General features: G+C 54.6%; 1 protein-coding gene across 6 annotated transcripts in view; it reads right to left on the reverse strand.

Annotated features, from left to right (window-relative positions):
* MBNL3 (muscleblind like splicing regulator 3) overlaps window positions 1-21,638 on the reverse strand; it is a 96,135-nt gene extending 74,497 nt beyond the window's left edge. For 3 of the 6 annotated variants that reach the window (XR_008462686.1, XM_054169338.1, XM_054169336.1), the window contains exon 1: window positions 21,427-21,637. Coding sequence is in view for 3 of the 6 variants with exons in the window: in XM_054169338.1 (XP_054025313.1) it covers window positions 21,427-21,600 (174 nt within the window). In the remaining 3 variants the exon portion in view is untranslated. Of the gene's footprint in view, window positions 1-128; window positions 299-21,426 lie in introns of all 6 variants that reach the window. The other 3 variants (XM_054169339.1, XR_008462685.1, XM_054169337.1) reach the window with 3 other exon arrangements.
* Window positions 21,639-22,500: the final 862 nt, after the last annotated feature.

The following is a 22,500-nucleotide window of genomic DNA, read 5'->3' on the forward strand; positions in this document are numbered from 1 at the left end:
GGATCTGCAGCAGCGTGTGGAAGGGACCCCAGGAGCCGAGCCCAAGCACTGCCCGTAGCACAAGGCTGCACAGACCAAGCAAGCAGGCTGGAGCACGGCTGGACGGCAAGGAAGCAAACCTTACTCACAGTCTGATCCTTCGGGAGCTGACAGCAAGAGGAAGCAGCCCCGGTGGGCGGGCTCGGCCGGCGCGGTTGGGATTACACGCGGAGCTTTTGTTTCCAAACTTTGCTGGCTTGTGGCAGGGCTCTTTAAGGACCTAATCTCCGTGTGACTGTTCCCAGCACCAGCCGTGCCCCTGCGGATAATAAGGGCTTAGGGAAGCACCGTGGAATGACGGCAGTGCTCTCAGGCAAGCTGGCTGCAGCTCCGCCGCCTCTCTGCTGCCCCGCGCCGTCTCCTCCGCCCCGGCTAGATCCCTCCGTGCCTTCCCAGCCGCCCCTGCTTGAGAGCTGTTTTCCTCTCAACAAGCACCCAGAGCTGCCCAAAGCACCCCAGAGCTGCTCACTCGTAGCAGAAGGAAGGAGATCAACTGAGTTAAAGCAGCACGGTTTGGGTTAATGGCTTCAGCCTTGGCCAGAAGCTGGTGTGGGTACTGCTGCGCACAGATGTGGGCATCACAAATGCAGCTTAGCAGATTCCAAGGCTCCTGCTGTCTGCAGCGGTTGGTTTGGGGCTTTTTTTGATGCCTGGGTAGGAGAGACCTGCTAAACCTGGAAGAGGTTGACTAGGGAGCTGGGGGGGGGTCACTGTCCCTGGAGGTGTCCATGACACGTGAGGCCACGGCACTTTGGCCACGGTGGTGCTGGGTGATGATCCCAGAGGGCTTTTCCAACCCAAACAGCTCTATGACTATGAAAACTGCTGTGTTAATGCAGAGTACGTTCAGAGGCACAACAAGAAGCAGTGCACACCACTTAGGAGTCCTCTGAGTGGGCACTGCTCTGTGACACCACACCTGCTCTGCTCCTGGGTCCCCTTCTGGGGACTCTCCATGACAGCAGATTTCGTCTCCAGTGTTCACCTATCTCAGCGAGGTGGTGGGGGTCAGCAGTGTCCCCAGCAAGTATGCTGGGCTGGGTGGTGGCTCTTCCTCTCTGCATATGAGAGTAACTTGCTTTAAACATTCACATTCCACTGCTGCAAGAGAAAATTCTCCCCCCAGAGCTTGGGCTGCCACCTTTCAAACAGGGTCGGATGCCGACCTCCTCCCCCACTGCCAATGACCTTATTAGCACTGATCATGGCTCTAATAATATCCCTTATTGTAAGCAGGCCATCTGCTGTAACATTTCACTGCAAACTCAGTGAATTGCTGGTCTGAGTATGCTCATGGACCAGCAAGCCTGTTGTCCTCTCTCAGGGGCATGCACCTTCCCCACAGCTTTAAGATAACTGTTACAGAACGACACCTCCAGCTCCCAGCTCAGAGCTCAAGCATGTAAAGAGCACAGAGCCATGCCCAGGTGCTGGCTTCAGATAGAAAAACGTGGTTAGAGGTCAAAAATCCACCACTCCAGCATCCAAACTTCTCTTACAGTGGGGACACCGGGTAACCACGTCATTCAAACCCAAGGCCTAACACTAACCAGATGTTCAGGGAGTCTGAAACCACAGAATGGTTTGGGTTGGAAGGGACCTTGAAGATCACTCGGTTCCAACCCCGCTGCCATGGGCAGGGACACCTCCCACCAGCCCAGGATGCTCAAGGCCTCATCCAGCCTGGCCTTCAACACCTCCAGGGAGGGGACACCCACAGCCTCCCTGGGTAACCTGTGCCAGTGTCTCACCACCCTCATGCTAAAGAATTTCTTCCTAATCTCCAGTCTCAATCTCCTCTCTTCCACTCTCAAACCACTGCCCCTCATCCTATCATAGTATCGGTCAGGGTTGGAAGGGACCACAAGGATCATCTAGTTCCAGCCCCCCTGCCATGGCCAGGGACACCCCACACTAGATCAGCCTGGCCAGAGCCTCATCCAGCCTGGGCTTAAACACCTCCAGGGACGGGGCCCCAACCACCTCCCTGGACAACCCATTCCAGGGCTTCACCACTCTCATGGGGAAGAACTTCCTCCTCACCTCCAGCCTGAATCTCCCCACCTCCAGCTTCATTCCATCTATCACTACAAGCCCTTGCACAAAAGTCCCTCCCCAGCTCCTGAGAGCCTCTAAGAGCCAAGGCTCCTGAGCAGAGACCAGCATTGCTTTTGTGCCACGTACTCTCCACTGTGCGGACAGCAGAAAGGTTTTGCTATCCTGACACATTAGCTATGGTTAACCTGACTGTCTTCACTGCTGTTACAGCAGAAGAGGCTTTCATAGCAGACAGGCAAGCTTGCAGAAGGCCTAACCATGTTTGATAGGCACTAATTTAGAAGGAGCCAGCGTTTGAAATGCTTACTCAGTTTAGGACATCTGTCCAAAACACCCAGAGTCTCGTTACTACAGAAGCTCAGCTCCACTCAGCCTTCAAAGGCATTTTCTTTGTACAGCTCCTGTGAGGTCAAAAAGTGCAATTAGGCACAGAGACTGGCATTACAAGACTTTCAAGCAGCCTGCATCATCACAAGGCTTTGAAACTAGGTTTTTCAAACCCGTGGCCTTTCCCCTAACAAAAGCCCAGCACCGGTCACGGCAGGAGAGGCTACGTGGGGCGAGGAAGGAGGCCAGCGCCTGGCTCTCTGCTGCCTTCTGAACAGCAATAGAACATTAATGAGCCACAGGTAAAACTACCCCTGTCTGGGGCAACATTCCCCCCAGTGCCTCCAAGCACTTGCTTTAGTATCAGTGTAACAACATCTGTATGGGCAGCCTTGCAAAGACTTCAGCTCCTCACTGGGAAATCTAACCACTCACTCCAGTGCTCCACGGGAGATGGCAGCCCATGGGCTCCCCAGGAAGCCTGCTACATCTTGTTTACACTTGTTTTAGAGCTTCCCAATAGCTCAATTACATCAGTGCCTGTTTACTGCACCCTCCTTCAGAGGAGTGAACCAAGTGGTGGAAAGCTACTGCCAGCAGAGGGATTACATCAAACCCGTGCTACGCTGCCCAAGAAATCCATCAACTCCACATGCTCACTTGGAGTCATTCTCCTCCAAGGAACCTTCCACCTCACTTCTCCCAGCTGCCTTCACTGGGCTTAATGCAATCATGAGCAAGAGAAGCAGCGAGGTAGCCTCACTGACACAGCAGCATGACAGGACACCACCATGGCCAAGTGTGGTCCCATGGTTACAAGGATGCTCTTGGCCCCAGACTCCCCCCCCAGCGACAGGGACTTGTAGGGTTGGGGCAGCTACTTCTCTGCGGCAAGAGCATTGGAAGAGGCTGCCCAGGGAGGTGGTGGAGTCACCATCCCAGGATGAAAAAAGGAAGTTAAAAAAAGGGGGGGATAGGGAGGGAGGGAAGGCCAAAATAAGGCAGGAACAGGAAGGGAAGGGAAGGGAAGGGAGAGGGGAGGAAAGGAAAAAAGGTTGTCAGTGAGAGGAGGTGTCCAACAAACATGTGGACACAGCACTCTGGGACATGGTTTAATGGCCATGCTGATGTTGGCTTGATGGCTGGACTTGAGGATCTTGGAGGGCTTTTCCAACCCACACAACTCTGTGATTTGAACCCCAGCGTTAGCTTACTGCTGTAGGTCAGGGCTGCAGAGGTGTAAAGCTTGAACTTCCCTCCCCAGGTGGATCTGGCTTGCAACAGGGCACATGCTGAGGTGTCAGAGCTTACTGACACCCTCCCCCCCATGCCCCCATGCTCCTGTGGCCAGCTTCTGACTCACAGCCACACAGGAGCAGACACAAGCCCTGCTGCAGCTTGGTGGCTTCAGCACCCCATCTCCCTCCTCCCAGGGCAGAGGAAAACCTGGGGTCTGCCTTTCTGCTGGGTCACAGGGACAGAGCTTGTGCTTGCAGACCCAAGCAGAACTGGTGGAACTGCAAGCTCCAGGTAAAGGCTCTGGGGAGACCTTAAGGCAGCCTTCCAGTACCTGGGCTACAGGATTGCTAGGGAGGAACTTTGCCCAAGGCCTTACAGTGCTAGGATAAAGGGGAACAGATTTGAGCTGGGAGAGGGGAGATTGAGCCTGGAGATCAGGAAGGAATGCTTTCCAGTGAGAGTGGTGAGACACTGGCACAGGTTGCCCAGACAGGTTGTGGATGGGGTCTTCATCAACCTGGGCTAGTGTGAGGTGTCCCTGCCCACGGCAGGGGGCTTGGAACTGGATGATCTTCAAGGTGCCTTCCAACCCAAACAAGATGATTCTATGTGCAAAGCAATTCTCCCAAACTGGCAGCAGAGGAAGCCAGGCAGACCCCAGGCAGCTCTCCCACTTTGGAGAAGGGCCCAGAGGACCATTTGCCTCTCTCCAAACCTGACACCGGCAGCTCGCGGCAGGACCAGCAGCTCCCTGCTGCCCACACCAATCCTACAGCGCCTCAGAGCAGCCTTCAGTATTCTGCAGGACTGGAAGCTCAGTCTGCAGGGCTCTGCCCTTACAAAAAAAGGCAAGGAAGCCTCAAGAGCAGGAGGTGGCATGCCCCAGCCTGTGCAGCATCACAATATGCCCATAAAAGGGTTCGGAACACATCTGCTGAAGCACACGCGGCAGCGCAGAAGGGTTCAGAGCCACAGCCCTCAAGAATTCCTCTCCTGCTTTTTTAGGCAAGTGTGAGCAGCAGTCAGCACTTTACCATCACCTCCCCAACCTAAAAACCAAGGTTACTCTTGGCTGATCCTCATAATGTACTGCTGCCTTTGTCCTTTGGCCAGGGTGGTTGGCCCACACCAAGGGAGAAGCCCAGGACGTGAGCTACAGACAGAAGCAGAGCCCCTGCAGGGCTGGGGCTGGCAGGAGGAGAAGGAGGGGAGAAGGAAGGGAGAGGAGGAGGAGAAGGAAGGGAGAGGAGGGGGAGGAGGGGAGAGGAGGAGAAGGAGGGGAGAGGAGGAGAAGGAGGGGAGAGGAGGAGAAGGAGGGGAGAGGAGGAGAAGGAGGGGAGAGGAGGAGAAGGAGGGGAGAGGAGGAGAAGGAGGGGAGAGGAGGAGAAGGAGGGGAGAGGAGGAGAAGGAGGGGAGAGGAGGAGAAGGAGGGGAGAGGAGGAGAAGGAGGGGAGAGGAGGAGAAGGAGGGGAGAGGAGGAGGAGAAGGAGGGGAGGGGAGAGGAGGAGGAGAAGGAGGGGAGAGGAGGAGGAGAAGAAGGAGGGGAGAGGAGGAGGAGGAGAAGGAGGGGAGAGGAGGAGGAGGAGAAGGAGGGGAGAGGAGGAGGAGGAGAAGGAGGGGAGAGGAGGAGGAGGAGAAGGAGGGGAGAGGAGGAGGAGGAGAAGGAGGGAAGAGGAGGAGGAGGAGAAGGAGGGGAGAGGAGGAGGAGGAGAAGGAGGGGAGAGGAGGAGGAGGAGAAGGAGGGGAGAGGAGGAGGAGGAGAAGGAGGGGAGAGGAGGAGGAGGAGAAGGAGGGGAGAGGAGGAGGAGGAGAAGGAGGGGAGAGGAGGAGGAGGAGAAGGAGGGGAGAGGAGGAGGAGGAGAAGGAGGGGAGAGGAGGAGGAGGAGAAGGGGGGGAGAGGAGGAGGAGGAGAAGGGGGGGAGAGGAGGAGGAGGAGAAGGGGGGGAGAGGAGGAGGAGGAGAAGGGGGGGAGAGGAGGAGGAGGAGAAGGGGGGAGAGGAGGAGGAGGAGAAGGGGGGAGAGGAGGAGGAGGAGAAGGGCGGAGAGGAGGAGGAGGAGAAGGGGGGAGAGGAGGAGGAGGAGAAGGGGGGAGAGGAGGAGAAGGAGGGGAGAGGAGGAGGAGGAGAAGGAGGGGAGAGGAGGAGGAGAAGGGGGGGAGAGGAGGAGGAGGAGAAGGGGGGAGAGGAGGAGGAGGAGAAGGAGGGGAGAGGAGGAGGAGGAGAAGGGGGGGAGAGGAGGAGGAGGAGAAGGGGGGGAGAGGAGGAGGAGGAGAAGGGGGGAGAGGAGGAGGAGGAGGAGGAGAAGGTGGGGCGAGGAGGAGGAGGAGAAGGAGTGGAGAGGAGGAGGAGGAGGAGAGGGAGAGGCTGGTAGGAAACCCCCACTGCTCAATTTGCTTGGCCTGTTCTCCCCAGAGAGGCTGGCATCCAAAGTGTGGAGCTCAAGACAAGCTTGTGGCCACAGCTCTGCCTTCCAGCACATTCAAGGGCAATCATACTCAAGCCTGAGGCTGAAGGAAGAGCTTCAATGAAGTCATTAGCTGCAGGCAGAAAGGGCAGTGGTCCTGTGCTCACCCCTTGCACTGGCAGGGCCTCCCAGTGTGGCAGCCTGCACCTGCACCTCTGCCAGACTCTTAAACCTGACCCAGGGACACCATACCTGGGACTGTCACCTCCAAACACAGGGTAACAGCAAGGGCATCATCTGCTTCCATGCCAGTGAGCCCCAGGATGTACATGGGGTCTGGAGGCCTGCAGCAAAAAAGACCTCTGGAGGACACTTCTACAAGCACAAGGCTAGACCTGGTGTTACCCTGTGATCATGCACCACCAGACAGCAGATCCAGCCAGGGTCCCCCTGAGGAGTCAAACCCCAGCCCAGCAGGGGCTGCCCACCCCTCAGGCACTCCAGGAGGGCTGCCCAGACAACTCTGCTTACAGGCTCTGTGGCAGGGCTGGAGGGTCCCAATGACTCCACTGTGCAACACAAGATGGGAGCCAAAGGCCCACCAGGGCTCCTCCCCACAGACACTTGGATGCTCATCAGGCCAAAGCCACCTCAAGGACAAGAAAACTGCCTTGGAGACTCAGTGCCAGGCCTGGTTTCAGTAATGCCACACAACAGGTAAGGCCTTGTGCCATCAACAGAGCAAGACATGCAGCAGAGGTGGGAGAGGATGGCAGCAAGGGACATCCTCCTCCCCAGGGTATGCCAGACAGGGAGAAAAGCCTTCAGAAGTGACTTTCACTGCTGCTGATACTAATGATGATGATGATGATGCTTTTCACACAGACCAGGCCTCTGCAACTGTCCTACAGCTTTGGATGGGGAAAAGGCAGCAGAGGTGCTGGGATCTGCTGAGCACCCATTGCAAAGCAAATACCCAAAGTCTCCACCACATGAGGAGGAGTCTGGGGGCTGTTTAGAAGGGCAGATGAGGGATCAGCTCCTTCAGGAGGAAGTTGTCCAAGCCCTAATCAATTAAGAAAATGGGAACTCCAAGTATTTAACTACTGCTGCTACTACAAAGGTCACACTGACAGCTTTGGAGGGCACCTCCTTCCAGACAACCAACTGCAAGCATCTCACAGGCTTGCAACATTCACCTCTGTGTGCCTGATTGGCAGTTACCAGTGTGGTCCCTCCAGGAGAATAGCAGGGAATAGAATAGCAGGGAATAGAACAGAATAGCATGGAATAGAACAGAATAGCATGGAATAGAACAGAATAGCATGGAATAGAATAGAATAGAATAGCATGGAATAGAACAGAATAGCATGGAATAGAATAGAATAGCATGGAATAGAATAGAATAGCATGGAATAGAATAGAATAGCATGGAATAGAACAGAATAGCATGGAATAGAATAGAATAGCATGGAATAGAACAGAATAGCATGGAATAGAACAGAATAGCATGGAATAGAATAGAATAGCATGGAATAGAACAGAATAGCATGGAATAGAACAGAACAGAATAGAATAGACCAGACCAGACCAGGTTGGAAGAGACCTTCAAGATCATCATGTCCAACCTATCATCCAACACCACCCAAACAAATAGCCCATGGCACCAAGCACCCTATCAAGTCTCCTCCTGAACACCTCCAGTGATGGGGACTCCGCCACCTCCCCAGGCAGCCCATTCCAATGGGCAATCACTCTCTCTGTGTAGAACTTCTTCCTAACATCCAGCCTAAACCTCCCTTGGCACAGCTTGAGACTGTGTCCTCTTGTTCTGGTGCTGCTTGCCTGGGAGAAGAGACCAACCCCTTCCTGGCTACAACCTCCCTTCAGGGAGTTGGAGAGAGCAATAAAGTCACCCCTGAGCCTCCTCCTCTCCAGGCTAAGCAACCCCAGCTCCCTCAGCCTCTCCTCACAGGGCTGTGCTCCAGACCCCTCCCCAGCTTTGTTGCCCTTCTCTGGACACCTTCCAGCAAGTCAACCTCCTTCCTAAACTGAGGAGCCCAGAACTGGACACAGGACTCAAGGTGTGGCCTAACCAGTGCTGAGCACAGGGCACAATGACCTCCCTGCTCCTGCTGGCCACACTGTTCCTGATGCAGGCCAGGATGCCATTGGCCTTCATGGCCCCATGGGCACACTGCAGGCTCATGTTCAGCCTACCATCAACCAGCACCCCCAGGTCCCTCTCTGCCTGGCTGCTCTCAGCCACTCTGACCCCAGCCTGTAGCACTGCCTGGGGTTGCTGTGGCCAAAGTGTAGAACCTGGCACTTGGATGTGTTCAATCTCCTGCCCTTGGCCTCTGCCCATCTGTCCAGCCTGGCAAGGTCCCTCTGCAGAGCCTCTCTACCCTCTAACAGATCAACTCCTGCCCCCAGCCTGGTGTCATCTGCCAAAAAAAGCCCCAGGAAGCCCTCTGTGCTAGGAAGGGTCTCACTTCTCACAGTGTCCACCATCCACCCCTCCAGCAGTGAGCTGAAAAGGAAGCACCCCTCCAGAGTGGCACCAGGAAAGCCCCAGGCATGCCACACTCCTTGCCATGGACACCAGCAGGGTTTACAAAGCACACATCCTTGGGAAAGGTGAAGGCCAAGGCAGAGTGCTCCCTGCTGAGACTGCTCAGCTGCAGCAGGGATAGGGACAGGGCCAACTTCTCCAACCACAGCACTCCCCAAAAATCACCTGCCTGCTTTGTAGCACAGAGGTGGAACTCCTGCCAAGGACTCTGCTGCACACCTTTGCAAGTGGCTGGCAAGGAGTAAGACCTTCCTGCCCCTTGCTGTCCCTGCAGCAGTCACCAGGCAACACCAGGCAGTCTCCAGTGGCACACCTTCATCACCCAGCCTCTCCACACAGAGCCAGGAGGAAAGGGACTTCAGCTCAGGTGCTCAGCTTCATACTCAGCACCAGAAGTGCTCTGTCCTCCTGCTAACCCTGCTGCAGGGGCACTAAGCTGCAACAGAGAAGCAAGGGGATAGCTGAGGGAAGCAACCTGTTAAAAACAACAGCAGCAAGACTCACTGGGGCTCATCTGTCATGGTTCAGCTGTCAAAAAGCCACAGACAAATGAAGTGAGGCTGCTGGGACATCAGAGGAGCCCATGGGTAATGCTCAGTAAATCAAGCATGCTCCACACAGACCCCTGTCCTACAGAAAGAGCTGTCAGGCAGATTAAAGCCACAAGGTCTCTCTTTCCCTGCAAGGCTGAGCACACCCAGGGAGGTCACACCCCATCCAACCAACCAGCCTGGCCCCACCAGAGAGCATCTGCAGCCCAGCCACCTGGGCAGGCCTGGGAGCTGCTCAGCCACAGGCAGTGCCAGGTGATCTGCTCCATCAGTTGTCTCCATCCCACAGCTGTGCCAAAAGCCTCTGGAGACACTGCAGAGTGTTCACAGCACATGTGCCAATTAAATTAAGCTGGGAAAACACAGAGCTGGCTGCTACCCATGGACAAGAAGGGATCAGGCCGAAATATATGCTGGGGTTTTGTTCATGACCTCTCTTATTCTCCCTGAAGTAGCTCTCCTATTCTCCAGTGCACAGAGGCAGGTTCTCCTCCCCCTTTACTCTGCCCTAGTGAGGTCACACCTGGATTATTGTGATCAGTTCTGGGCTCCCCAGTTCAAGAGGAACAAGAAACTGCTGGAAAGAGTCCAGTAGAGAGCCACTCAGATGCTGAGAGGCCTGGAGCATCTCTGTGAGGAGAAAAGGCTGAGAGCCCTGGGGCTGATTAGCCTGGAGAAGAGAAGGCTGAGAGGGGATCTGATCACTGCTGATCATATCTACAGGACAAGTGTCAGGAGGATGGAGCCAGACTCTTCTCAGTGGTGCCAGTGACAGGACAAGGGCCAATGGACACAAACTGCAACCCAGGAGGTTCCACAGAAACATAAGGGAAAAAAATATCCCTTTGAGAGTGGCAGAGCCCTGGCCCAGGCTGTCCAGAACAGTGGCAGAGTCTCCACCTCTGGAGGAATTCCACACCTGCCTGGACTTGTTCCTCTGGGACTGCCCCCTTCCTGGAGATGGTCAAGACCAGGCTGGACAAAGCAGGGGGGCTGGAACTAGATCAGCTTTAAGGTCCCTTCCAACCCTCACTCCAGCATTCTGTGACTCTAGGTGACCCTGCTTGAGCAGGGCAGTGGAACTAGGTGATCTCTTTAGAACCTGGGTGACAGGTTGGCCCTGATGATCTTTGAGGTCTTTTCCAACCTTCTGGATTCCATGCTGATTCTATGATCTCCAGAGGTTCCTTCCAAGCCCTGCCATTCAGGGACACCATGAAGCACCAGGCTGCACCAAGGGAAACACAACAGCAGCAGTTCTTGTAAATCACAGAGAGTTTAAATACATCTTCCCCTCTCTCAGCTGTTTGACTCGAGAGCTATAAAAAGCACTGAGGATATGCAGTAAGGCAGACAAGCACCCAGACAAGCCAGAGAGCTGCTGCAAATCTACTTCTCATCACCACATGCTGTCTCCATGCAGGTTGAGTGCCTTAATGACCAAGCCAGAAGTGAAGGTTTCTCACAAGGGTGAGGTTGGCTCAGCACTGTTCTCCTGCTTTATTTGCATCTCCGTTACACTGAGCTGAGATGCAGGCACAGCCTCGCTAAAAATATCTCTGTGGCTTTGTTTGCTTTCTTCTTCCTCTGGAAAAGCAGAACCATATGCTAAGTTTGGTAGGTGTCTTTAGTTGTTTCCCAGTTTGGAGGTCATTTAAATTAAAAGGAGGGGGAAAAGAGAAGAGAGGGGAAGGAAGGGGGAAGAGAGAGAGGGGAGAGGAGAGGGGGGAAGAGAGAGGGGAGAGGGGGGAAGAGAGAGGGGAGAGGGGGGAAGAGAGAGGGGAGAGGGGGGAAGAGAGAGGGGAGAGGGGGGAAGAGAGAGGGGAGAGGGGGGAAGAGAGAGGGGAGAGGGGGGAAGAGAGAGGGGAGAGGGGGGAAGAGAGAGGGGAGAGGGGGGAAGAGAGAGGGGAGAGGGGGGAAGAGAGAGGGGAGAGGGGGGAAGAGAGAGGGGAGAGGGGGGAAGAGAGAGGGGAGAGGGGGGAAGAGAGAGGGGAGAGAGGGGAGGGAAAAGAGAGGAGAGAGAGGGGAGGAGGGGAGAGGGACAAGAGAGGGGGGAGAGGGCAGAGTGAAGAGAGAGGGGCGAGAGGGGAGAGGGAAAAGAGAGGAGAGAGAGGGGAGAGGGAAAAGAGAGGAGAGAGAGGGGAGAGGGAAAAGAGAGGAGAGAGAGGGGAGAGGGAAAAGAGAGGAGAGAGAGGGGAGGGAAAAGAGAGGAGAGAGAGGGGAGGGAAAAGAGAGGAGAGAGAGGGGAGGGAAAAGAGAGGAGAGAGAGGGGAGGGAAAAGAGAGGAGAGAGAGGGGAGGGAAAAGAGAGGGGAGGGAAAAGAGAGGGGAGGGAAAAGAGAGGGGAGGGAAAGAGAGGGGAGGGAAAAGAGAGGGGAGGGAAAGAGAGGGGAGGGAAAAGAGAGGGGAGGGAAAAGAGAGGGGAGGGAAAAGAGAGGGGAGGGAAAGAGAGGGGAGGGAAAAGAGAGGGGAGGGAAAGAGAGGGGAGGAAAAGAGAGGGGAGGGAAAGAGAGGGGAGGGAAAAGAGAGGGGAGGGAAAAGAGAGGGGAGGGAAAAGAGAGGGGAGGGAAAAGAGAGGGGAGGGAAAGAGAGGGAGGGAAAGAGAGGGGAGGGAAAAGAGAGGGGAGGGAAAAGAGAGGGGAGGGAAAAGAGAGGGAGGGAAAAGAGAGGGGAGGGAAAAGAGAGGGGAGGGAAAAGAGAGGGGAGGGAAAAGAGAGGGGAGGGAAAAGAGAGGGGAGGGAAAAGAGAGGGGAGGGAAAAGAGAGGGGAGGGAAAAGAGAGGGGAGGGAAAAGAGAGGGGAGGGAAAAGAGAGGGGAGGGAAAAGAGAGGGAGGGAAAAGAGAGGGGAGGGAAAAGAGAGGGGAGGGAAAAGAGAGGGGAGGGAAAAGAGAGGGGAGGGAAAAGAGAGGGGAGGGAAAGAGAGGGGAGGGAAAAGAGAGGGGAGGGAAAAGAGAGGGGAGGGAAAAGAGAGGAGAGGGAAAAGAGAGGAGAGGGAAAAGAGAGGAGAGGGAAAAGAGAGGTTAAAGAGAAGATTTGATTGCAAACCAGTAGCAGTCAGAAATAATAACTGCAGTGAAGTCAGCAAAAAGCAGCTACAAATTAACATGAAAACAACAGGGAACAGCCTCAGGTGCACCACTTGCAAGCTCCTACGGAATGTTTATTGCCCAAGCACAGTAAACTTTTGAGATTACTGTGGGACTTGGCCTACTCTTAGCAGGTAATAACACCTCTTTCAGACAATTGTTTAGTCCATGCTGTACTTTTAACTCTTCATTTCATGCCTGTCCACAGACAACCTGCCTTCTTCTCCTTTTTTTTACTTAAGATAGAACTGCTTTGAATAGCTTAGTGCTGAGGTTTCAACTCAGAGCCCTTGAGATTTCCACCCCCCTAGTTTCTGGCTTTCACAACCTCTCCTACAAGGACTGGCTGCAGAAGGGAAGGTGCCAGGGAGCAGCCTGCCAGTACCTGAAGGGACTACAAGAAGGCTGCAGATGGACTGTTTCCAAAGGCCTAGACTGATAGCATGAGGGGCAATGGTTTGAAGCTAGAGGAGATTGAGACTGGATGTTAGGAACAAGTTCTGCATCAGGAAGGTAATGGAACACTGGAACAGGTTGCTCAGGGAAGCATCCATCCATTCAAGGTGAAGCTCAACAAGGCTCTGAGCAACCTGATCCAGTGGAGGATGTCACCCAGGACTGGATGACCTTTGGAGGTCCCTTCCAACCCAAATCAATCTATGAGTCTATGAAAATGCTCTTCAATACTTTTATTTTCACATGGAGCCATCCAACTGCTTCCCTGAGCAACCTGTTCCAGGGGCAACAGAGGTACCTCACCAGGCTGGGCAGAGGCCAACAGGATGGCATTCAACACATCCAAGTGCCAAGTGCTGCACTTTGGCCACAACAACCCCAGGCAGAGCGACAGGCTGGGGCCAGAGTGGCTGAGAGCAGCCAGGCAGAGAGGCACCTGGGGGTGCTGACTGACAGCTGCCTAAACATGAGCCAGCAGTGTGCCCAGGGGGCCAAGAGGGCCAATGGAATCCTGGCCTGCATTAGGAATAGTGTGGCCAGCAGGAGCAGGGAGGTCATTGTACCCCTTTGTACCCCCACTGCACTCAGCTCTGGTTAGGCCACACCTTGAGTCCTGTGTCCAGTTCTGGGCCCCTCAGTTTAAGAAGGACATTGAGAGACTTGAAGGTGTCCAGAGAAGGGCAACAAAGCTGGGGAGGGGTCTGGAGCACAGCCCTGTGAGGAGAGGCTGAGGGAGCTGGGGTTGCTTAGCCTGGAGAAGAGGAGGCTCAGGGGAGACCTCATTGCTGTCTACAACTCCCTGAAGGTAGGTTGTAGCCAGGAAGGGGTTGGTCTCTTCTCCCAGGCAAGCAGCAGCAGAACAAGAGGACACAGTCTCAAGCTGTGCCAGGGGAGGTTTAGGCTGGAGGTGAGGAGAAAGTTCTTCACCGAGCGAGTCGTTCATCATTGGGATGTGCTGCCCAGGGAGGTGGTGGAGTCCCCGTCCCTGGAGGTGCTCAAGAGGGGATTGGATGTGGCACTTGGAGCCATGATCTAGTCATGAGGTCTGTGGTGCCAGGCTGGACTCAATGATCTTTGAGGTCTCTTCCAACCTTGGTGAGTCTGTGGTATTTCCATAGAGAATCCATATTTTCATATGGAACCATCCACACTCAAAGCAAATGGACAAAACCCAAACCAACCAACCAAAACCCCAAACAATGCAAGACACCACAAAACAACCAAAGCTCACCACACCTCCTAAAGCTGGGGCTGCAAAATGCTTTTAGAAGCCCTGAATCCATGGTGCAGATACTCAAACTGTGAGGAGTACAGCACAAAGCCTCTGGTACCTGAAGGGGGCTGCAGGAGAGCTGAGGAGGGACTTCTGACAAGGGCTGGGAGTGACAGGATGTGGGGGAATAGCTTTGAGCTGGAACAGGGGAGATTCAGGCTGGAGATTAGGAAGAAATTCTCCAGGGGGACCTCAGAGCAACCTTCCAGTACCTGGAGGGGCTCCAGGAGAGCTGGAGAGGGACTTTGGACAAGGGCTGGGAGTGCCAGGATGAGGAACGATGGCTTTGAGCTGGAAGAAGGGAGACTGGAGATGAGGAAGAAATTCTTTAGAGTGAGGGAGGTGAGACACTGGCACAGGTTGCCCAGGGAGGCTGTGGCTGCTCCCTCCCTGGAGGTGTTCAAGGCCAGGCTGGATGAGGCCTTGAGCAAGCTGTGCTGGTGGGAGGTGTCCCTGCCTGGCAGGGGAGCTGGAACTGGATGATCTTTAAGGCCTCTTCCATTCTATGAATCTGTGAATATCTACTGTGCATCAGCTGAGCATTTTCATTACATAGGTCTCCACCTCCTAATGCTCATCTCTCAGCACACTGCTCCAGCAGCAGTGCCCCAAGAAGAGGCTTGCTTCCTTCCTGACATCTTTAGCAAGCGAGGAGCACAACCAGCGCGCTGCTGGCCAGGGAAGGAAGCAGCAGCCAGGCTCGTACCACAGCCGCCTGATCCGGCCTGAATAGGAAGGTTAATGACTTGATGAGGATTGGCAGACAGCCCACCACAGTGCCACCAAAAGCCTTTGCACAAATTGCCACCAGCCAGCAGACCGTGTCCTGACCCCTGCAACAAGCAGCAGCTGTGCAGGGGATGGTGGGCAGAGGAGCTGAGGAATGAACCCTAAGGTCATCTGGGTTTACGGTGAGGACAGGGCACCTCTTACAAATACCCGAGGGGTGGGTGTCAGGAAGATGAGGCCAGACTCCTCCCAGGCATCACCAGCGACAGGACAAGAGGTAAGGGGAATAAACTTGAATACAGATCATGAGGAAGAACTTTGAGGGTGCTGGAGCAGGCTGCCCAGAGAGGTGGTGGAGTCTCCGTCTCTGGAGGCTGTCAAGGCCCACCTGGATGTGTTCCTGTGTGGCCTGCCCTGGGTCACCCTGCTCTGGCAGGGAGGTTGCACTTGATCTTCAGAGGTCCTTTTGACTCCTACCCTTCTGTGATTCTCTCCTTTGCTCAGCATGTCTCAGAGGTGCCACAGGACCTGCCTAGGAGGTACTACAAAGCACTGGGCCACTGCCCAGTGGCCCCAGCACTCCCTGCTGAGAGGAGGAGGCTCAGGGGAGACCTCATTGCTCTCTACAACTACCTGAAGGGAGGTTGTAGCCAGGAGGGGGTTGGTCTCTTCACTGTAGCAACCAGCACCAGAACAAGAGGACACAGTCTCAAGCTGTGCCAGAGGAAGTTTAGGCTGGAGGTGAGGAGAAAGTTCTTCCCAGAGAGAGCTGTTGGCCACTGGGATGTGCTGCCCAGGGAGGTGGTGGAGTCCCCATCTCTGGAGGTGTTCAGGAAGGGACTGGATGTGGCACTTGGAGCCATGGTCTAGTCATGAGGTCTGTGGTGACAGGTTGGACTGGATGATCTTTGAGGTCTCTTCCAACCTTGGTGATACTGTGAAGGGAGGTGGCCCCAGAGTGGCTGGGCTCTTTGCCCCTGGCCTGCCCTCCCCCAGGCAGTGCTGCTTGCCCTTTCATTCACATGAATTAATTCAGACATCTCTGCTCCTCCAGAACAAGGAGGGAAGGGGGGGAAGCGTGAGTAGAGAGTGAGAGCTCTCTTGGCACCTGATTCAGATCTGTGAACAGCTTCTCAGAAGGAACTATTTTTAAGTTTCCTATCAATCTGCCTGAGAAAGTTTCCTTCTGCTGCCTACAAATGTGCAAACTCCCCCTTTGAAGAACCACAGCTCAGGACAGCAAGATCCCTCCCTGCACTCTCAATCTCAGCAGGGTCCAGCATTTCATGACCAAAGCATTGCACAAGCAGAGAATGCTCCAGCAGAGCCCCACTTGAGCACCTCATGACCCCCCCAGGACTTTCAGGAGTCCTGTGTGCTCCTCACAAGTGTGCAGGTAGCACACACTCACCCATCAAGCACTCCACACTGAGGCAGCCTGCTGGCTGCTGGGAGTGGGACTGCTCTTCCCGCTGCCACGGAGGCAGAGCTGCCATAGCAGGTAGAGGGAAAAGCCCCAAAGATTCAAAGAACAACAAAGCATGGAGATGCAGTAAGTGTGGGGCTGCTGTGCGTGACCTGCCCAGCGAGGTGAAGCCATTGTACACAGGGTTATCAGCAGTTCCTGTATGAAGGCATTGTTCAGCCTTAAAGAGCTCTGTGAGGAAGACAAAAAAAAACCCCTCCAAGCACTAGCACTACACAATGGATGCAGATAAGCAACCTCTGAACAAAGCCCTGGGAGACAAGGGGAAAACTTATTAGCTGCAAGCATCCTATATCCTGTCTCCAATAAAGCAACACAGATGTTCTGCTAATGCAGGGCGTGAAAAGATGAAAAGAGCACTAAGCAGCTAGGAGAGAGGGTCAGCCTTCAGCAGCTGGTGGAGGGAAACAGCAGCTAATCCCACCCAGACAGCCTGAGCACCAAACCCTCTTCTGCACGGACTGAGAAGGTAACAGCTTCCTCCTCTTCTTCTTCTTCTTAGCCCAGCAGGCAGCTGTGTGCTGAGCTGCAGCCAGAGCAGGGAGAGCAGCAGCACAGGGAGGGGATTCTGCCCCTCTGCTCTGCTCAGACCCCACCTGCAGCACTGCCTCCAGCTCTGGGGCCCCCAGCACAAGAAGGACCTGGAGCTGCTGGAGAGGGTTCAGAGGAGGCCACAGAGATGATCAGAGGGCTGCAGAATCTCCCCCGTGGGGACAGGCTGGGAGAGTTGGGGCTTTTCAGCCTGGAGGAAGAGAAGGCTCCAGGGAGACCTTAGAGCAAGCAGCCTTCCAGTACCTGGAGGGGCTCAAGAGAGCTGGGGAGGGACTTTGGAGAAGAGCTGGGAGTGACAGCAAGAGGAACAATGGCTTTGAGCTGGAAGGTGGGAGATTGAGACTGGAGATGAAGAAGAAATTCTTGAGAATGAGGTTGTTGAGACTCTGGCACAGGTTGCCCAGGGAGACTGTGGATGTCTCCTCCCTGGAGGTTTTCAAGGCCAGGTTTGGATGAGGCCTTGAACAGCCTGGGCTGGTGGGAGGTGTCCCTGCCCATGGCAGGGGTTGGAACTGGATGATCTTTAAGGTCCCTTCCAACCCAAACCACTCTATGAGTGTCTCTCAGCCCAGTAAGGGAGGCCATTGTTGTAACCACCAGCCCCTCAGCACCACTGTAAACAGGGCTTTGCAAGGCCAGCTCCAGCCCAAGGACAGAAGGACCATTGTCTGAGAGTTTAGTCACCGGGGTGGTTTATCTCCTCTGGGAAACACATGGGGTACACACATGGGCACCTCTCCATGGCACAGCAGGCCAGGGCTCTGCCCAGCAGGACCTGTGGGATCCATGGGTCTGGAGGCATGAAGCACCCCAAGGCTTGGCAAGTGGGGTGCAGAAACAGTTGCATCATCAACCCTTGGCCAAGTGCCCTGCACAGTCCGACCTCTCCCCCAGCGCACTTCCCAAAGGCAGAGCTGTCAGCCCACCACCAGGCCTTCCCAAGACTGAAGGATCTGGAAAATTCAGGCCACTGAAGTAGCACACCCTGGGCATCTGCTACTGTGTCAAGTGGAAGCTGCAACAAGGACATTGTTTTACAGCCAGTTACATGGGAAACACCCTGACCTGCAGAAGATCACACCCCCCTCCTTTGGCTTTCTCAACGTGGTGTTCCCCATCCCATTGCCCTCTGCTCAAGTGTGGGGGAGATCTGAACCCCAGCTGCCCAGAGCCCAGCAGAAGATCATACCCTGCCCTCTGTGATTTATTTCTCTTTCCCAATGTGGTGTTCCCCATCCCAATGCCATCTGCTGAAGCAGAAGTGTGGGGGAGATCTGAACCCCAGCTGCCCAGAGCCCAGCAGAAGATCATACCCTGCCCTCTGTGATTTATTTCTCTTTCTCAATGTGGTGTTCCCCATCCCAATGCCCTCTGCTGAAGTGTGGGGGAGATCTGAACTCCAGCTGCCCAGCAGATCATACCCTGCCCTCTGTGATTTATTTCTCTTTCTCAATGTGGTGTTCCCCATCCCACTGCCCTCTGCTCAAGTGTGGGGGAGATCTGAACCCCAGCTGCCCAGCAGATCATACCCTGCCCTCTGTGATTTATTTCTCTTTCTCAACGTGGTGTTCCCCATCCCATTGCCCTCTGCTGAAGTGTGGGGGAGATCTGAACCCCAGCTGCCCAGCAGATCATACCCTACCCTCTGTGATTTATTTCTCTTTCTCAATGTGGTGTTCCCCATCCCAATGCCCTCTGCTCAAGTGTGGGGGAGATCTGAACCCCAGCTGCCCAGCAGATCATACCCTGCCCTCTGTGATTTATTTCTCTTTCTCAATGTGGTGTTCCCCATCCCATTGCCCTCTGCTCAAGTGTGGGGGAGATCTGAACCCCAGCTGCCCAGCAGATCATACCCTACCCTCTGTGATTTATTTCTCTTTCTCAATGTGGTGTTCCCCATCCCATTGCCCTCTGCTGAAGTGTGGGGGAGATCTGAACCCCAGCTGCCCAGAGCCCAGCAGAAGATCATACCCTACTCCTCTGGGATTTTGCTTTCTCAGCGTGGTGTTCCCCATCCCATTGCCCTCTGCTGAAGCAGAAGTGTTTGCTGGTGCCAGTGGGTGGGAGCTGACCTTCAGCTGCCCAGAGATTTCATCCCACGGCCCCAGCTGTGCAGGGAAGGGGCAGCACAGAGTGCCTGGGCATACTGCAGCACAACCACCACACATTATCTACCAAGCATTATCTATCAAGGCACAGAGCTACAGCACAGACAAACTGGGAGGGCTGCAGAGGGGACAGCTCTCCAGAACGTTGCAGACACCAGGCAAGCTGTGCAAGGGGCACAGGAGCACCCTACACAGCATGGCAGCACTGCTTTCAGTCCCCAGGTCAATGCCATCCAATGTAAAGTATCTGCACTGCCACCGGCCACAACTCAAAAGTTTCAAGGGCATACAGAATATATTTATCATGGGGGGAGGGGAAGGGGGGGGAGGGAAGGCCTGTTTCTGTCTCTCAGTGTCAGCAAAGCAGCAATGTAAATGAAGGTTTGGAAGTCACTGTATAACTGAGAGTTGCTGCATATCATCAGAGTGAAGAGAACAAACCCAAATGCAAGCAGGAAGCTTGAGTTCCTTGGTAAAAGGGGACAGAAGTGAGAACCTGAAGCAGCCACAGAGAGCAATACAATGAGGAAGCCCATGGCAGGCCGGATCCAGCCCAGGTCTGAGCCTGTGCAGAGGTAACTCCACCAGCTCTGGCACTCATCATGCTCAGAAAAACACAACCAAATCTTTCCAAGCAACACTTGCAAGTTCAAGGGAGGACTTCTGGGCTTCTTACAATTTACCAGGTTCCTTCCAGAAACTCAGACAGGTTAATCACTCTGATCAGAACACCAAGGTCAAGAGCTCTCAAAAGCAAGCAGTTATCCATATTGTCTCAGAGCCTCTACCACCCAATTTCAAGTACCTTTGAAAAGGAGCCACACTTCAGGGAGGGGAAAAAAAACCAAGTGGGTGTTCCTTTCCTGAGAAGCCCAGAGATGCCCACCTCTCCCCCTCCTGTAAGCCCCTTGTCTCCCCCACCCCAACTCCGACCCCAGCTATCTGGTACATTTGGAAAGGCACCCCTGGAGCTCCAGTAGTGACAGGAAACCAAGAGCTATTTACTGCCTGCAAAATTGGCTCTGCAGGGAGCTCAGAGCAGAAAGGCTCAGCTGCAGAGCTCAGGCCTAGCAGAGCCATGTTGGTTGCAGAGAGCTCAGAGCAGAAAGGCTCAGCTGCAGAGCTCAGGCCTAGCAGAGCCATGTTGGTTGCAGCTGAGCTCAGAGCAGAAAGGCTCAGCTGCAGAGCTCAGGCCTAGCAGAGCCATGTTGGTTGCAGAGAGCTCAGAGCAGAAAGGCTCAGCTGCAGAGCTCAGGCCTAGCAGAGCCATGTTGGTTGCAGAGAGCTCAGAGCAGAAAGGCTCAGCTGCAGCTCAGGCCTAGCAGAGCCATGTTGGTTGCAGAGAGCTCAGAGCAGAAAGGCTCAGCTGCAGAGCTCAGACCTAGCAGAGCCATGTTGGTTGCAGAGAGCTCAGAGCAGAAAGGCTCAGCTGCAGAGCTCAGGCCTAGCAGAGCCACGTTGGTTGCAGAGAGCTCAGAGCAGAAAGGCTCAGCTGCAGAGCTCAGGCCTAGCAGAGCCATGTTGGTTGCAGAGAGCTCAGAGCAGAAAGGCTCAGCTGCAGAGCTCAGGCCTAGCAGAGCCATGTTGGTTGCAGAGAGCTCAGAGCAGAAAGGCTCAGCTGCAGCTCAGGCCTAGCAGAGCCATGTTGGTTGCAGGGAGCTCAGAGCAGAAAGGCTCAGCTGCAGCTCAGACCTAGCAGGGCTATGGTGTTTGCAGAGAGCTCAGAGCAGAAAGGCTCAGCTGTAGGCTCAGAAATGCCTAGCAAGGCCATGATGTTTGCAGAGAGCTCAGAGCAGAAAGGCTCAGCTGTAGGCTCAGAAACGCCTAGCAAGGCCATGATGTTTGCAAAGACCACAGCTCAGAAAGGCTCAGCTGCAGCTCAGCCAGGCTTAGCAAGGCCACGGTGTCTGTCTGCTTCTTGCAGAGAGCTCAGAGCAGAAAGGCTGAGCTTTAATTCAGCCAGGCCTAGCAGGGCCGTGGTGTTTGCCTGCTCCTCACAGGAAGGGCTTCCCCAGCACCCGTTTTTCTGGCAGTGCTGTTCTCCAAGCATCTCTGCTGCTCCTCCTCGACAGGACAGCACAAGAGTGCATCTGCAGCTCTGGCTCCAGGAAACACAGACTGGAAACGCTGCTTTCGTTTCTGCTCCTCAGCAGCACCTTTCACATCCCTGCGCTCCGGACACAAATGAGAGGTTTCTCTGCCTCTCCCATCTGGGTTTCACACGCTGCCCACAAGCTGCCTTCTCCATTCTGAGTACAGCTGCATCAGACCTGAGCCACCACGGGGGGGGGGAAAACACCCTGGGCAAAACGCTGGCTCTCCCCCCTGCCACGCCTGGCACTCCAGCCAGCCACACCTGGCACTCCAGCCAGCCACACCTGACGTCAGGCTCAGCCTAGCTCGCATCCCGCAGCGGGGCAGCATCCTCCCGGCAGAACCAGAGCGAGCTTCCAGCTGCGGCGCGCACCCCACGAGCCGTGCGGGAGGGGAAGGGGGGGGAACAGGGCCAAGCGAGCTGAGGTCCAGGCAGGCGTTCAGCGCTCACCTTGAGGGAGTCAAAGCAGGCAATGACTCGGCCGTTCTCCACGTGGCAGCTGCGCGACGGGTGGGCGAACTTGCACTCGGCGTCGGAGCGGGAGCAAGTCCCCCTCTGGAACTCTCGACACACTTCCAACGTCAGCCATTTTGTATCGCGAACCAGGGAGACGTTTACAGCCATATTCAAAAAAAGAACCCAAAACAACACAAAAAAACCCACCAAAAATAACCAAACCACCCAAAAAAAAAAACCCCAACACCCCACCACCAAAGCAGGGGGGCGGGGGAGGAGGGGAAAAAATGCTATTCAAAACGCCAGCAACTCGCCACCCTCCTTGCGGGGCAATGTTGTTAACTGCTGATCTGAAGGGGGTTTGGGGGGCGGGGGGGGGGTGGGGGGTGGTGTTGGTTTCGTGTTTGTTTTTGTTTGTTTCGTTTGCTTGTTCCTTTTTCTTCTTTCTTAAAAAAAGGGGTTTAAAAAAAGCGAATTCAAGTGAAAGGTGAAGAAAGAACTAACTTGTTGCTTTGGTAGAACTCCTCTATTCATCAGCACTTAGGGCAGTGTTTTTAGTTTAGTTTAGTTTTGTTTTGTTGTGTTTCTCTCCAGTTTCACGCGAGGCAAACCGCCGTCGGTTTAAACGAGGACGAAACGGCAAAGCCAATCACGAAAGAGAAATCCACGACGACAACGGAGAAACAAACCCAACCCCCCCACGAAACGACGACAAACCAACAAAAAAACACACACCCCCACCCCCAAAAAAAAATTCCAACAAACCATCAAATTAGAGGCCAGCTCCTTTAAAAAAGTGCAATCGTAGAAGTTTAAAAGATAAGGGTTTGGGGGGGGGGGGGGGGGGTTTGTTTTCGATTGGGGGTTTTGTGCCGCCCGCCGAAGTCGTTCGCGGATAGCTGGCAGGCTCTCAAAAAGAAAGGATCCTGTGCTCTCTCCAGTTAATGGTTTCAATTACTCTTGCAAAAGGAGGAAAACAACCCCCCCAAAAAAAAAAGGAAAGAAAGAAAAAGCAAAGCATATGCTGCTGGCAGCGCTTCGGTTTGTGGAATGGTCTCGGTCCTTGGT

The sequence above is a fragment of the Dryobates pubescens genome, chromosome 18 (genome assembly GCF_014839835.1).
Source record: "Dryobates pubescens isolate bDryPub1 chromosome 18, bDryPub1.pri, whole genome shotgun sequence".
NCBI lineage: Eukaryota > Metazoa > Chordata > Aves > Piciformes > Picidae > Dryobates > Dryobates pubescens.